The sequence below is a fragment of the Nilaparvata lugens genome, chromosome 6, assembly GCF_014356525.2.
Source record: "Nilaparvata lugens isolate BPH chromosome 6, ASM1435652v1, whole genome shotgun sequence".
Lineage (NCBI taxonomy): Eukaryota > Metazoa > Arthropoda > Insecta > Hemiptera > Delphacidae > Nilaparvata > Nilaparvata lugens.
The window spans coordinates 52,585,634-52,597,488 of record NC_052509.1 but is presented as its reverse complement, the minus strand read 5'-3'; the positions used below and the strand labels follow the sequence as shown (position 1 = coordinate 52,597,488).

The 11,855-nt window shown below is 33.7% G+C and overlaps 1 protein-coding gene across 4 annotated transcripts; it reads right to left on the bottom strand.

The window, feature by feature from the left end:
- Positions 1 to 2,782: 2,782 nt before the first annotated feature.
- LOC111053397 (ninjurin-1) lies at positions 2,783 to 11,609 on the bottom strand. 4 transcript variants are annotated; one of them, XR_005571677.1, is made up of 5 exons: positions 11,415 to 11,609; positions 8,734 to 9,537; positions 6,958 to 6,987; positions 5,832 to 6,011; positions 2,783 to 3,959 (listed from the first exon to the last, which is right to left on the bottom strand). XR_005571677.1 is itself a non-coding variant. In XM_039431230.1 (5 exons), the coding sequence occupies exons 2-5, from the start codon at positions 9,518 to 9,520 to the stop codon at positions 3,747 to 3,749; spliced, it is 1,230 nt and encodes a 409-aa protein (XP_039287164.1). In that variant the 5' UTR covers positions 9,521 to 9,537; positions 11,415 to 11,609; the 3' UTR covers positions 3,031 to 3,746. The 4 variants fall into 4 exon arrangements, 3 of the variants coding, with proteins under 3 accessions (XP_039287164.1, XP_039287165.1, XP_039287166.1); XM_039431230.1 differs by having other exon boundaries at positions 3,031 to 3,959; positions 8,714 to 9,537; XM_039431231.1 differs by having other exon boundaries at positions 3,031 to 3,955; positions 8,714 to 9,537.
- Between the last annotated feature and the right edge of the window lie 246 nt (positions 11,610 to 11,855).

The following is an 11,855-nucleotide window of genomic DNA, read 5'->3' as shown; positions in this document are numbered from 1 at the left end:
CCAAGGATAGGACAATACACGTAGGGTGATGTAATGCTGTATCTAAATGCCCCACGTTGGGCGCCAAATCATGTAAAGCTCTTCTGGGGGAGTCACTCTCACCTCCACGGATAGGACAATACACGTAGGGTGATGTAATGCTGTATCTAAATGCCCCACGTTGGGCGCCAAATCATGTAAAGCTCTTCCTGGGGGAGTCACTCTCACCTCCAAGGATAGGACAATACACGTAGGGTGATGTAATGCTGTATCTAAATGCCTCACGTTGGGCTGGCAAATCATGTAAAGCGGTATTTGATGGCTTCACACATGTAGAGTGAATCTGTACTGAGTCAATGGTGTAGCGGCTATAATTTTGTAATTGCGTGCGTATACGCTGAATGTACACCAGACTGATTGATCACTACAAGATTCAATACAATTGTCGGAATCGCGGGAGCCTAACGCTCGCTCACCCTTGATTCTTCTAATGACAAATTGTATAGTGATGAAATTTTTATAAGCAGTGTAGCGATCGCTAAACACTGAAGACGGATACCTTAAAATTATTACCTGTGAAGAATGAGCATACAAAATCATACAGGTCGAGCAAAAATCCCGATGTAGATAATTTACGGGACTGCGTCTCTAATAAGTTCTGAAGGATTAAAATACGGTATTTGAACAAATATCGTTCAGATATATTTCGAGAACAGAGTCTTGTCGGGTTTTAAGCTCTATTGTAGGAATTTATATGATCTATGGCTGCCTCTGCTGTACAATTGATGAGTTCGCTCCAAATTCGAGGTAGGTAACAGATAAAAGCTGATGTATGAGCAGGTAAGGACAAAGAATAAATATCTCGATCTGACCCCACTCGCTACATCCACTTAGACCTGTTCCAATATCCAGCTTGATTCAATTATTCCAATGATCGTATTCGATCGGTTCTTGATGATATAGAACGTATCAGACACAATAATTGACAGGCTTAAGAAATAATCGAACTCAGAAAGCGAATTAACAAAACTGAATATATTACAATAAAATATGTAATCATACAGTGCAGATTCAGGATTTGATTTACAGGTTGATAATAATTTGGCATTAACAGAATAGTTAAAAATTTCTTGTGCTTGCATGATACCATGCGTGATTCAACAGAATTTTACGATTGATAAAATTGAACAATTTTGAAAAATAGTGAAAAAATGAATTATAAAATATTTTTAAAAATGCTCGGGGTCGTGGTTCAGGCAGCGGAGGATAGTTAATCAACTACAAATTCTTAGAAATTAAATATGAATAATTCTAGGCTCTTAAATGTTAAAGCGCTTGTCGGCGTGGCCAATAATTTACGAAGAAAAATTTATGTTTCTGCACTGAAATATTTTCGAAGCGTAGATTGGGGCCCCTTATGACTTATAACTCACGTGAAATTCCTTGGTAGTCGTGGTTTTCTTCTTTAGATCAAAATCGTTTGATCGGCGGCAATCCAGGCTTTGGTTTCAGCACGTGGGGAATTTTAATTTAAATATCTCCTTCACCGAATTAATTAAGGGATAATCTACTTTAAGCTTTTAAATTTATCGATTGATGAAAACAGAAATTTATAAATAACAAATAGATTGGCCTAAAATATCGGCTCACAAATAGAACATTTAAAAATCGAACAAGAAATTTTACAAATAGGTCTTTGGTAACTATGAAAGAGATCTACACGGTAAGGATTTCAAAAGGGAAGTGCTGTTCTTTTCTCTAAGCTTTTAGGCTAGACCTTGCTTCTCGGAATCTCAATGTAATCATTTGCATAAAAATTTGCCATTGGTAGAAAGCTTTTGACGTAAACATGACGTCAGTGGCAAGTAGTAGAATACAATTCCTTTAATTACAATAATAATTTAATTTATGTAATTCTTAAAACTACTTAATCTTATAGACATAGTTCCTCTCCTACAATGTACACGTGCTAGTGTAACTGATAAGGCAGGGTTGGTGTCTGATAATAGATTAACATGTGTTGCTTTCAAACGATCACTGTCTTGGTGCTATTTCTATGCACTGTGATTGGTTTAGACCTACCAAAGAGATTTAATTACCATGTGGTTCAGTTGAATTAAATTATTAATAAATTAATATTCTTGTACAATTTTCATTAGGTTTGAGATTATTATAATTAATTTCTGCCATTTTATCAATAATAGAATTTCATGCTATGACCTATTTAGTCACAATAAGACCTGACGCATAATACAATTTCTTAAATAATAAATAATTTCAACAATAATACATACGTTTTATTTTTTATTTTGAAATTCTTGATCCTTTATTGATAGTTTTATAATTTTTAGGAATGATATTTTACCTTGCATGAGAACCGGTATGATATTTGACAATGCTTTGAATCAGTCAGCTGCGTTCGAACTGTTTTAAAAACATCTGATCGATAGTAAACAAGTGTAACCTCAAAATCGGTGAGCGATTCATAAATAATTTGTGCTTTATTCGCAAAATAATTATAATTTTATTGAATAATTTTCCTAGAAAAATATTCAGTACAGAACGGTACTCTTATCAAATATACATTTATTGATAAGTAAGCTTTATCGCTCGGTCGCTAACTATTCCTTTAGCAAATTCTTTCATTTTAAAAGGTAATCACAATTTTTCTCTCTTCTCATGAGATCTATTTGAAAAATTCATCACAATATATATATATATATATATATATATATATATATATATATATATATATATATATATATATATCAGTATGTGACCGGATCTCGAAAATGGCTCTAACGATTCTCACGATATTTGGAACAAAGTAGGTTTATGATATAAAAATTCGATTGCTAGGTCCCAACTCTCAACTCTAGGAAAACTCGCTAAAGGACATTAAAAGGATAAATACGTCCTTGGAAAAACAGATGGAAATTTTGTCGTCTGTCAATACCGCAATGGAAGTGAGTGAATGAGTGCATGTCTGGGATCATTCAGCTGATCTCACGAGAAGAAAAACTTAGCAAGAAAAACTTATTTTTTTTTATTTCTCTTTTTTTTAGAAAGCATGTTCACTTTAGAAAGTCCAAAATAGTAACGACTAGATGCTGTTAGTGTAGAATAGTAAATATTATGTTAACAAATATTTGTAGCAACCATAGTAAATCGAAATCATATTCTAAATCGAATTCATAGTATATCTATTTGTAATTGATGATGTGTTTGTTTTTCGAAGTGTGAATAAATTGTTATTTTGATGAGTGATAGTAGATTTCGATTTGGACTGTAGGTAGTATAAATTTGAAAAGGGACAGTTTTGGGCATAAGCCTGTTGTGCCACTACCTCCGTAAAAAATTACGGAGGTAGTGGTTGTGCTTCCTCATTACTGTCAAAATAATTGTACAACTGTGAAAATGAATAAAAAAATAGATATAAACTATAAATTCAATCTTTCGTTACAAATTTTCTATGCTTTTACACTCCAGAGCAAAGCTCGGTCCCCCGATATTTTTCATTATTTATAATGAATGTCATATTGTTTTTTTCTTTAGCGCTACTTTTTGAATATAAATAAAAATACAGCAAGAAAAACTTATTTTCGTTTATTTCTCAGTACCCTTTTTTTAATGACTAAATAATTTAAAAAAGGGTAATAAGAATTATATTTTCATTTAGATTGAATATGTCATCTCTATAAAATATCACAAGCATCATTCGAATGTTTTGTAACGATTCGAACGCTGGTCGTAGACTACCGTATCTACTATCGGTTTTCCTGAGAAGTTTGGTAATTTTTTCGTATATGTTTCATCGCGAAAGATGGTGTTCCAAAAGATGAAATGAAAACGTTTATAATTGTTATGAGCAAAATTGTTCCAAGGATTATGTTACCATGTGTTTGCGCATTACTTTCCATGGGAGCATCTTTTATCGTGTTGTGAGAGTCAGTCCAGATCAGTCCAATGGCTACTGCTACCTTAAAAACAAACAAGAATAATAATACAGTTGAAATATGTGATAACACTTCGGGGAAGCCAGTTCAGTTTTTCTTTCAAAATGCTTGAAATAGCTTTTAGATCAATGATATGTTACACATCAATATAAAATTTGCTGAATAATAATAAAAAGTGGTATTTCTCTACAATAAGTCCTGTGTAGCCTACGAACAAGCTACCTACAAATCTAATAAATGTGAATGTGACAAAAATAATACTGTGTTTTTACAAACATAAATATAACTTATTCGATTTCATAGTTTATGGCCTACTGGACTTGTTATTATTTGTTTGCCTATTATTTTATAGCCTACTAAAGATTCCAGATAAATTATAAGCTGACATTGACAGGGACTAAAAGCAAAGTTAGTATTTCTGGTCAAAGATCCCGAAATTTCCGCATTGAGAGGGGTCTAAGACAGGGAGATGCTGTGTCAGGCACTCTGTTTAACCTTGTCTTTGAAAGAGCATTTAGAAATATAGGTTTGAATGCTGGAGATACGCTGCTTACTAGAATGGCACAATGCCTAGCATATGCAGATGATGTAGACATCTTAGCCCGAAGGGAGGAGGATCTGATTGAAAGTTCTAGGAAATTGGAAGAAGAGTCAAGGAAAGCAGGTTTGGTGAGTAAGACTGTGTACATGTGGATGACAAGAGACCAGAGAAGGAAACCTGAAGAGTCGCACTGGAAGGACATCGTTTTAAAACAGAATGTTTCAAGAATCCCTGATCACTAACAAAAATGAAAATCAAATGGAAGTTAAGGAGAGATTGAAAGCTGGAAAAAAGGCATACTTCAGCCTACAGAAAATTCTTAGATCAAGGCTGTCAAGCTGAAGCAGTAAAATTAATATTTATATGACAGTGCTGCGACCAGTGGTGATGTATGCTTGTGATACATGGGTGCTAGAGAGCATTGTTACAGAAATTAGAAGAGCTAGAATTCGTTGGTTAGCCCAAGTGGAACGGATGCCGGAAACCCGTACAGCACGTAGGCTATGTCTCTGTATCAGCAACCAGTGGCACAAAGAAAACGAGACCAACCATGCAGAGATGTGGAGGCAGACCTTCAATCCTTGGGCGTAAGGAGATGGAGGCAGCGAGTACAGAACAGAGATTCACGGAAAAGGCTTGTGGAGGAGGTCAAGGCTTTTCAAGGGCCGTAGGGTCAATGAGTAGTAGTAGTTTATATATAATGTTTAAAAATAGAATTTGTGTCTTTTCATAAGCTATTTCATTACGTAATTAATAGTCTCATCAATAAGTGTCAAAATTGTTGTTCTTGACGACAGACATGAGAAGAAGGGGATCAGTTAGGTGCATTAAGTCCTTATTAAATCAAATTTGGTCATTCATATTATTATAATATAGGCTAGAACATTGATAATAGCAGTAAAGCAACAGTAAAATTGTTCTCTTCGGTAACCAATGCAACAAAGTCAAAAGAAGAGCTACCAACACTGGAGTTTCCTCCACTAAATTCTGGTTAGGGTTTCAAAAAATGGTCCTTCTGACACGTTCCCAGCCTCTTGTAATATTACTTTACTTTAATATATACTTTAATATTATTATTAAAGTTGTTTGAACTGTGTAAGAAAGTTTAAACAGAATCAGAGCCGCTGTTCAGATGAAATCAGATTATGATTTAACGTGATATACAGTACTTAGAAATTAAACCACTATCTATTCCAATTTAGTTAAAACTTACACTCTGCACTGTGCAAATAAAAAACTTGATATCAAGCATTCTTGATTAAAGTACGCTGAATGATTATAAGATATTGTCTTGATATGAACAAATTCCACAACACCTCTGTGTCTAGTGAAAATCCTTGATCAAATTGTCTTACCTGCAATAAAATGCTGATTACAATGGCAGAGGTGATAATATAGAAGTATTTTTCCTCCATGTTTGGGGACTCCTCGAGTATGTATCTCAGCTGGTTGGCGTTGGACGAAAAAGTTGCCAGATTCATCAATCCTTTTCCCAGCGATCTTCTCTGTTGATATAAATTTATTTCGTCCCAATGCTGTTCAAAAAATAGTCAATATCAAAACATGTTCTTTACCACTTTAACTACTAGTTCTAGCTTAGCTACTTTACTTTAATCTCTGTAACAACTATGTCCAAGTCGATCATTCTTTAGCTTAGTCAATCTTAAAAGAGAAGACATTATAATAGTTTCGATCATATTTTGATGAATATTTTTTGATCATGAATGAATTAGAGTGATTAATTGATTATAAATGCTTAGTAATAATGACATACCTTACTATAATAGAATAATACCGTTCTAAAATAATTTATCATTCCAAAATACAACAAAATAACTCAATATTTAAAGTAACTCAATTATTAGGGAATATGAATATTTAAAGTAAGATATTCAGCTATAAATTCATCTTAACATTTTATTGAAAATCATTCAAAGAGGTTTTAAACCTGTAAATTTCCATTACTTGGCCCATTATTGGCTCTTGTAGATTTTTAAAAATAATCAGTGTTTATCTTTTGAAGACGATTGGTCTAGTTAATCACATAATGTGAAAGCAATAAAATCAAATTCCTCGGAATCCACATTTGCAGAAAAACATGCAAACAGATATAACTTACAAATATTACACATCATGAATAACATTTAGCAGACATTTCAACAATATGTGATAATAATCAAACAACTACAAACAAGGCAACAAGGCTGAAACGATTTAATTAATGGTCAAGTCAATTTCAAATCAAATTGCATTTTTTTCATACATATTCTAGCCACACACAGTCCAATCACAAGTACCTTATACCCCCTGACGGAGCTTCTGAATTGAATTCCACATTACTAAATCAAGAATAAAAGGCGGCTGTATATTCAATATTCAATTTAATATTTGCTTGGAATCAAATTGATTTGTAAATGGATCCATTGATTTGTCATAAAAACATTTATCTTATATTATGTATTAAATCAAACGAATACTTACACTTTTTCTATTTGTTTGGGTATTTTCATTCTGAAACAATGTAAAATACAAATAATATTATAATCTGCTCTATTTGCTGGTGGTTAGCTAAAAATTGACAAGCCAAAAATATAACTATAATACTGTTTGAAACAAAAAAATACTACCTATTCTTAATATATGCATTTAATAATAGAATATCCATATTCATAGTTTACACTTTACAACCTATAATATTATAAAGTGAAGAATTGACAAGGAGATAGACGATTGACTCATCATCACGTCTGAACTACTGAACTGATTAGCTTGAAATTTTGCATAAAGATTCTTAATTCACCCAGGATGGTTATATGTCTATTTTCAGTTTTGTAAGTTTTGTTTTCCAGTTTGTGATACTTTGCTTGAGTGGTAGTAGATGAATAACTAGTCCAGTCACTTTCCAGGTACTTTTTGCTGGAAAAAACTACGAACATCCTAATTTTTTCGTGCAATAATTCTGTATATGGACATCTGGACATCTTGAATAAAAAATGTCGACCTAGCCCTGGAGCTTTTTACAGAGTGCCCCAAAAACCACGGTTTTACGGATTTTCGCTTCCTTTACCAGTTTTTTTTTAGATTTTTGCCAAATCGAGCCATCGGACTGATGGACAGAGAAAAAATCACTCTTTTTTATAACAAAATTCCAAATAAAACGAAATAATCCGGAGCTCTATCTATCTTCATTGAGGCTCAAGTTACAATATTTAAAAAAAGTTCAATTTCCAGAAAAAAACTAAATTTAGGAGGAATATTCCTTTTTCAATCGACTATATATTCCGATTTTAATTATTGAAATTAATAATTCAAAATGCCTTCGGGCGTAAATTTGTGCTCTATATCCTGAGACCAGGTAGACTGTTCTATCTGAGATAGATTTCCAGGTACACCTGACAGCAATGTTTCTTGTATTTTGAAAAACACGATTTTTAGCTTCAACCACCATCATTAACTTCATTTGCCCTCACATTGAGATTTTTCACAATAATATAGATTCATCACGTTAAATACATCAGACTCACCCGTTAGATGAACTTATTTTAATTATTTATTAGTGGAGAGGCATGCATCATACGGACACCTCAAGGATTAAAATTTCAAACACTCAAAATTTTTGACTCAAAAACCCTGTTTTTCAATCTGTTTTCAATCCATAAATGTATCCTCAACTTTTTAACAACCCTAGAACAAACTTCGTTGAAATCTTGGTCTAGCAACAAGCCCTAACATGTTGGCCTATTCCAGTAATCTCCAGATCAACACTCACATTCGTATATTATTAACTCAAAAAAATTGTCAAATATCAACTACTCACATAAAAGCCGTTGCATTACGGTAATAAAAAATATGACTATGTATTCAAATTTAGAAGAAAACTGGAGTGTAACTCACTGACTCTCCTCGTATATCGTTATGTAATTTAGGGATGCTGCCTTTTTGTACCTACCTTATGCTCTACTTTCATCTTTATTGGTTATTCTAGTTCAATCATTCCACGTCATGGAATAATGAAACAGAACTATTCTTTCTCCTTTTTGTTTTTCACTAATTCTTTCTTCCATGGCTCATGTTTTTTCATAATTTGAATAATTATTGAACATAATATAATTTTTATTCGGATATTGATAATAATAATGTATAATGCTAAGTATCCATATCTCTATAAGGATACAGCTATTGATGTTAATATTAGAAAATTACATATTTATATCATGCAGGCTATTCTAATGCTTACTGAAATGATGGAAGGACCACCTGAATGACTTGCTAAATGTTGTCCATGCATATTCACTCCTGTGCTTTGATTATTATGCACTGAATGTTGTTGAGGAATGTGCATCAATGTGCTTTGATTATTATGCACTGAATGTTGTTGAGGAATGTGCATCAATGTGCTTTGATTATTATGCACTGAATGTTGTTGGGGAATAGGCACCAATGTGCTTGGATTATTATGCACTGAATGTTGTTGGGGAATAGGCACCAATGTGCTTGAATTATTATGCACTGAATGTTGTTGGGGAATAGTCACCAATGTGCTTGAATTATTATGCACTGAATGTTGTTGGGGAATAGTCACCAATGTGCTTGAATTATTATGCCCTGAATGTTCTTGGGGAATAGGCAACAATGCGCTTTGATTATTATGCACTGAATGTTGTTGGGGAATAGGCACCAATGTGCTTTGATTATTATGCACTGAATGTTGTTGGGGAATAGGCACCAATGCGCTTTGATTATTATGCACTGAATGTTGTTGAGGAATAGCCACCAATGTGCTTTGATTATTATGCACTGAATGTTGTTGGGGAATAGGCACCAATGCGCTTTGATTATTAATCACTGAATGTTCTTGGGGAATAGACACCAATGTGCTTGGATTATTAATCACTGAATGTTCTTGGGGAATAGGCATTGATGTGCTTGGATTTTGATGTTCTGAACTTTTTTCTGATGTGCTTTTATTATGATGTTTCGATGGCGGCCCCGACTGCTGCTGTAGAAGCGGCGTCTTTTCGTCTGCTGTACCCTTTTGATGCATCTCAATATCGCGTGCGCCTGCAAATTTGATCCATCAATTGAATTGATATAACTATGTCACAGTACATGAAGAGATATTCTAAATTATCTTTAATTATGAAGAGAAAACGTTCTGCGCTACCGCATGCTGTTTCTTTCCAATATTGTAATGCTCTGACCTGATAAATAACATGAATATGATAGACCCAGACCCATTTTGAAAATTTCTTTTTTTTTCATAAAGTTCTATAAACGAAATGAACAATGTTCATACCAGTAACATTGGAAAGAGAAAATTCAAAAGTTTTCACAATAACTATCTCATGCCCCTATTGTAGACTAGGCATCCAGGACAGGCTCTTATTGGCTCTTTGTAAGCCAATATAGTAAATTAATACAATATTGAAGGGTCCGCTAGTTTTTGCTCTTCCAATATCATTTTAATGATAATTAATTTTGTACTTATGAATAGATAAATACACTAAACATTGTATCATGTAGGCTATAGATAGGCCTACCTAAGTTATGTGTAGCCTTCTATGTGATACTTCATGAGTAGCCTATTAGTAATATGAATTTTATGTGTGAATATATGCTACTGCACGGTATTTTTACTTTCCTTGCCCTATTACCATAGTTAAGGAAAGTATTGCTTTCCGAAAAAATAAGGTACCCCAATTTCTAAATTTCTATACGTTTCAAGGTCCCCTGAGTCCGAAAAAGTGGTTTTTGTGGTATTGGTCTGTATGTGTGTGTGTGTGTGTGTGTGTGTGTGTGTGGTGTGTGTGTGTGTGTGTGTGTGTGTGTGTGTGTGTGTGTGTGTGTGTGTGTGTATGAGTGTATGTGCGTCTGTGTACACGATATCTCATCTCCCAGTTAACGGAATGACTTGAAATTTGGAACGTAAGATCCTTACACTATAAGGATCCGACACGAACAATTTCGATCAAATGCAATCCAAGATGGCGGCTAAAATGGCGAAAATGTTGTCAAAAACAGGGTTTTCGCGATTTTCTCGAAAACGGCTCCAACGATTTTGATCAAATTCATACCTGAAATAGTCATTGATAAGCTCTATCAACTGCAACAAGTCCTATATCTGTAAAAATTTCAGGAGCTTTGCCCCATCTATGCATAGTTCGATTTTAGATTCTCAATTATCAGCCTTCATATACAATTTGAACAAAAATTTCCAAGTGGAAAATATTGAGCATGAAAATCTCTGCAATTAATGTCCAGTAACATTTCCTCCTAAAATTGAAAATAAGCTTGAAATCCGAGAAAATGTGATTATTAAATTGCAAACTGTTGACAACTGTTGGTTCTATTAAATCATTCACTACGAAGAGATAGCAGACCTCGTGTGTCTCCAGCGTTATTGACCTATCACCAGCTGTCTCATATCTTTGAATAGTAGATTTGAGATGCGCGAGTACACTAGCGTCAGGTGATCAATTTTCATAACGGCAAGGAAAGTTGTGTGAGTGCACCACACCAGATTTTTGTGATTGAAATGAATCGAAAAATTTTATCATAGAGATTCTTACGCATAGGAGAGATCGATAGGCCATATCACCAAAGAAAGTTATTCAAATTTTACAAATGAAACGAATTGGAAATAGCATTGTTTGGAAGTTTGATTATTATAAGCGTTTTTACTCACAGTGGTATTATCAGAGGCTTCCAATCAACAAATTCTATTTAAGCAATAAAATTAAAATGAGCTTAAATGAGTATTGATTAAAAATGAGTAATAATAAGCTTAAAAATGAGCAATAAAAAATAATCTTCATTCTGCCTTTGAAAAATACAAAAATGGATTCAATTCAATTGTATTAGAATTAACACATGTAGGTTCTCTGATTGTATGTATATATTATATGTGATTAGCAAACTGTTTTTCTCACTGAACCTACCTGATTTAACGATGTGTAAGTTCTGTCAAGATGTGAATACTTAAAATACGATTCTTTGAAACACCTATTCTTCACGAAACGCTTCTCCAACCGTGGATCAACACGATTTTGACGGGAACTATCACTTTTACTATATTGTTTTTCATTGTTATCTTCTCCCACCACCAGCACAGCACGATAGTAATCGTTGTTACTACTGCCACAAAGCTCTAATAGGTAGGCACCGTTTACATGTTGAACTTTGAATTTACGGTACCTTATCTCTTATCTGTGTGTCCGGGCTTCTTGTTTATTTTCTTGTGACAAGTTTTGTCCTTCCTTATATTTTTTCTTACTGACCCACACTCTTAGTCATACAGTTTATTGGTTTTCCCGTCAATACTCCTTCTTTTCCTTATTCCTTACTCTCTTTCTGGAGCTTCTGATCACGAGCGGAAAAAC

What these genes read in the sequence shown, in the direction of transcription:
- LOC111053397 (XM_039431230.1), bottom strand. Translation starts at nt 9,520, where the DNA reads ATGCATCAAAAGGGTACAGCAGACGAAAAGACGCCGCTTCTACAGCAG. An exon ending in GTGGTCCTTCCATCATTTCA is followed by an intron (nt 6,988 to 8,713) that starts GTAAGCATTAGA and finishes ACATTGTTTCAG; the next exon opens with AATGAAAATACCCAAACAAA. An exon ending in CCCAAACAAATAGAAAAAGT is followed by an intron (nt 6,012 to 6,957) that starts GTAAGTATTCGT and finishes TTTTTTGAACAG; the next exon opens with CATTGGGACGAAATAAATTT.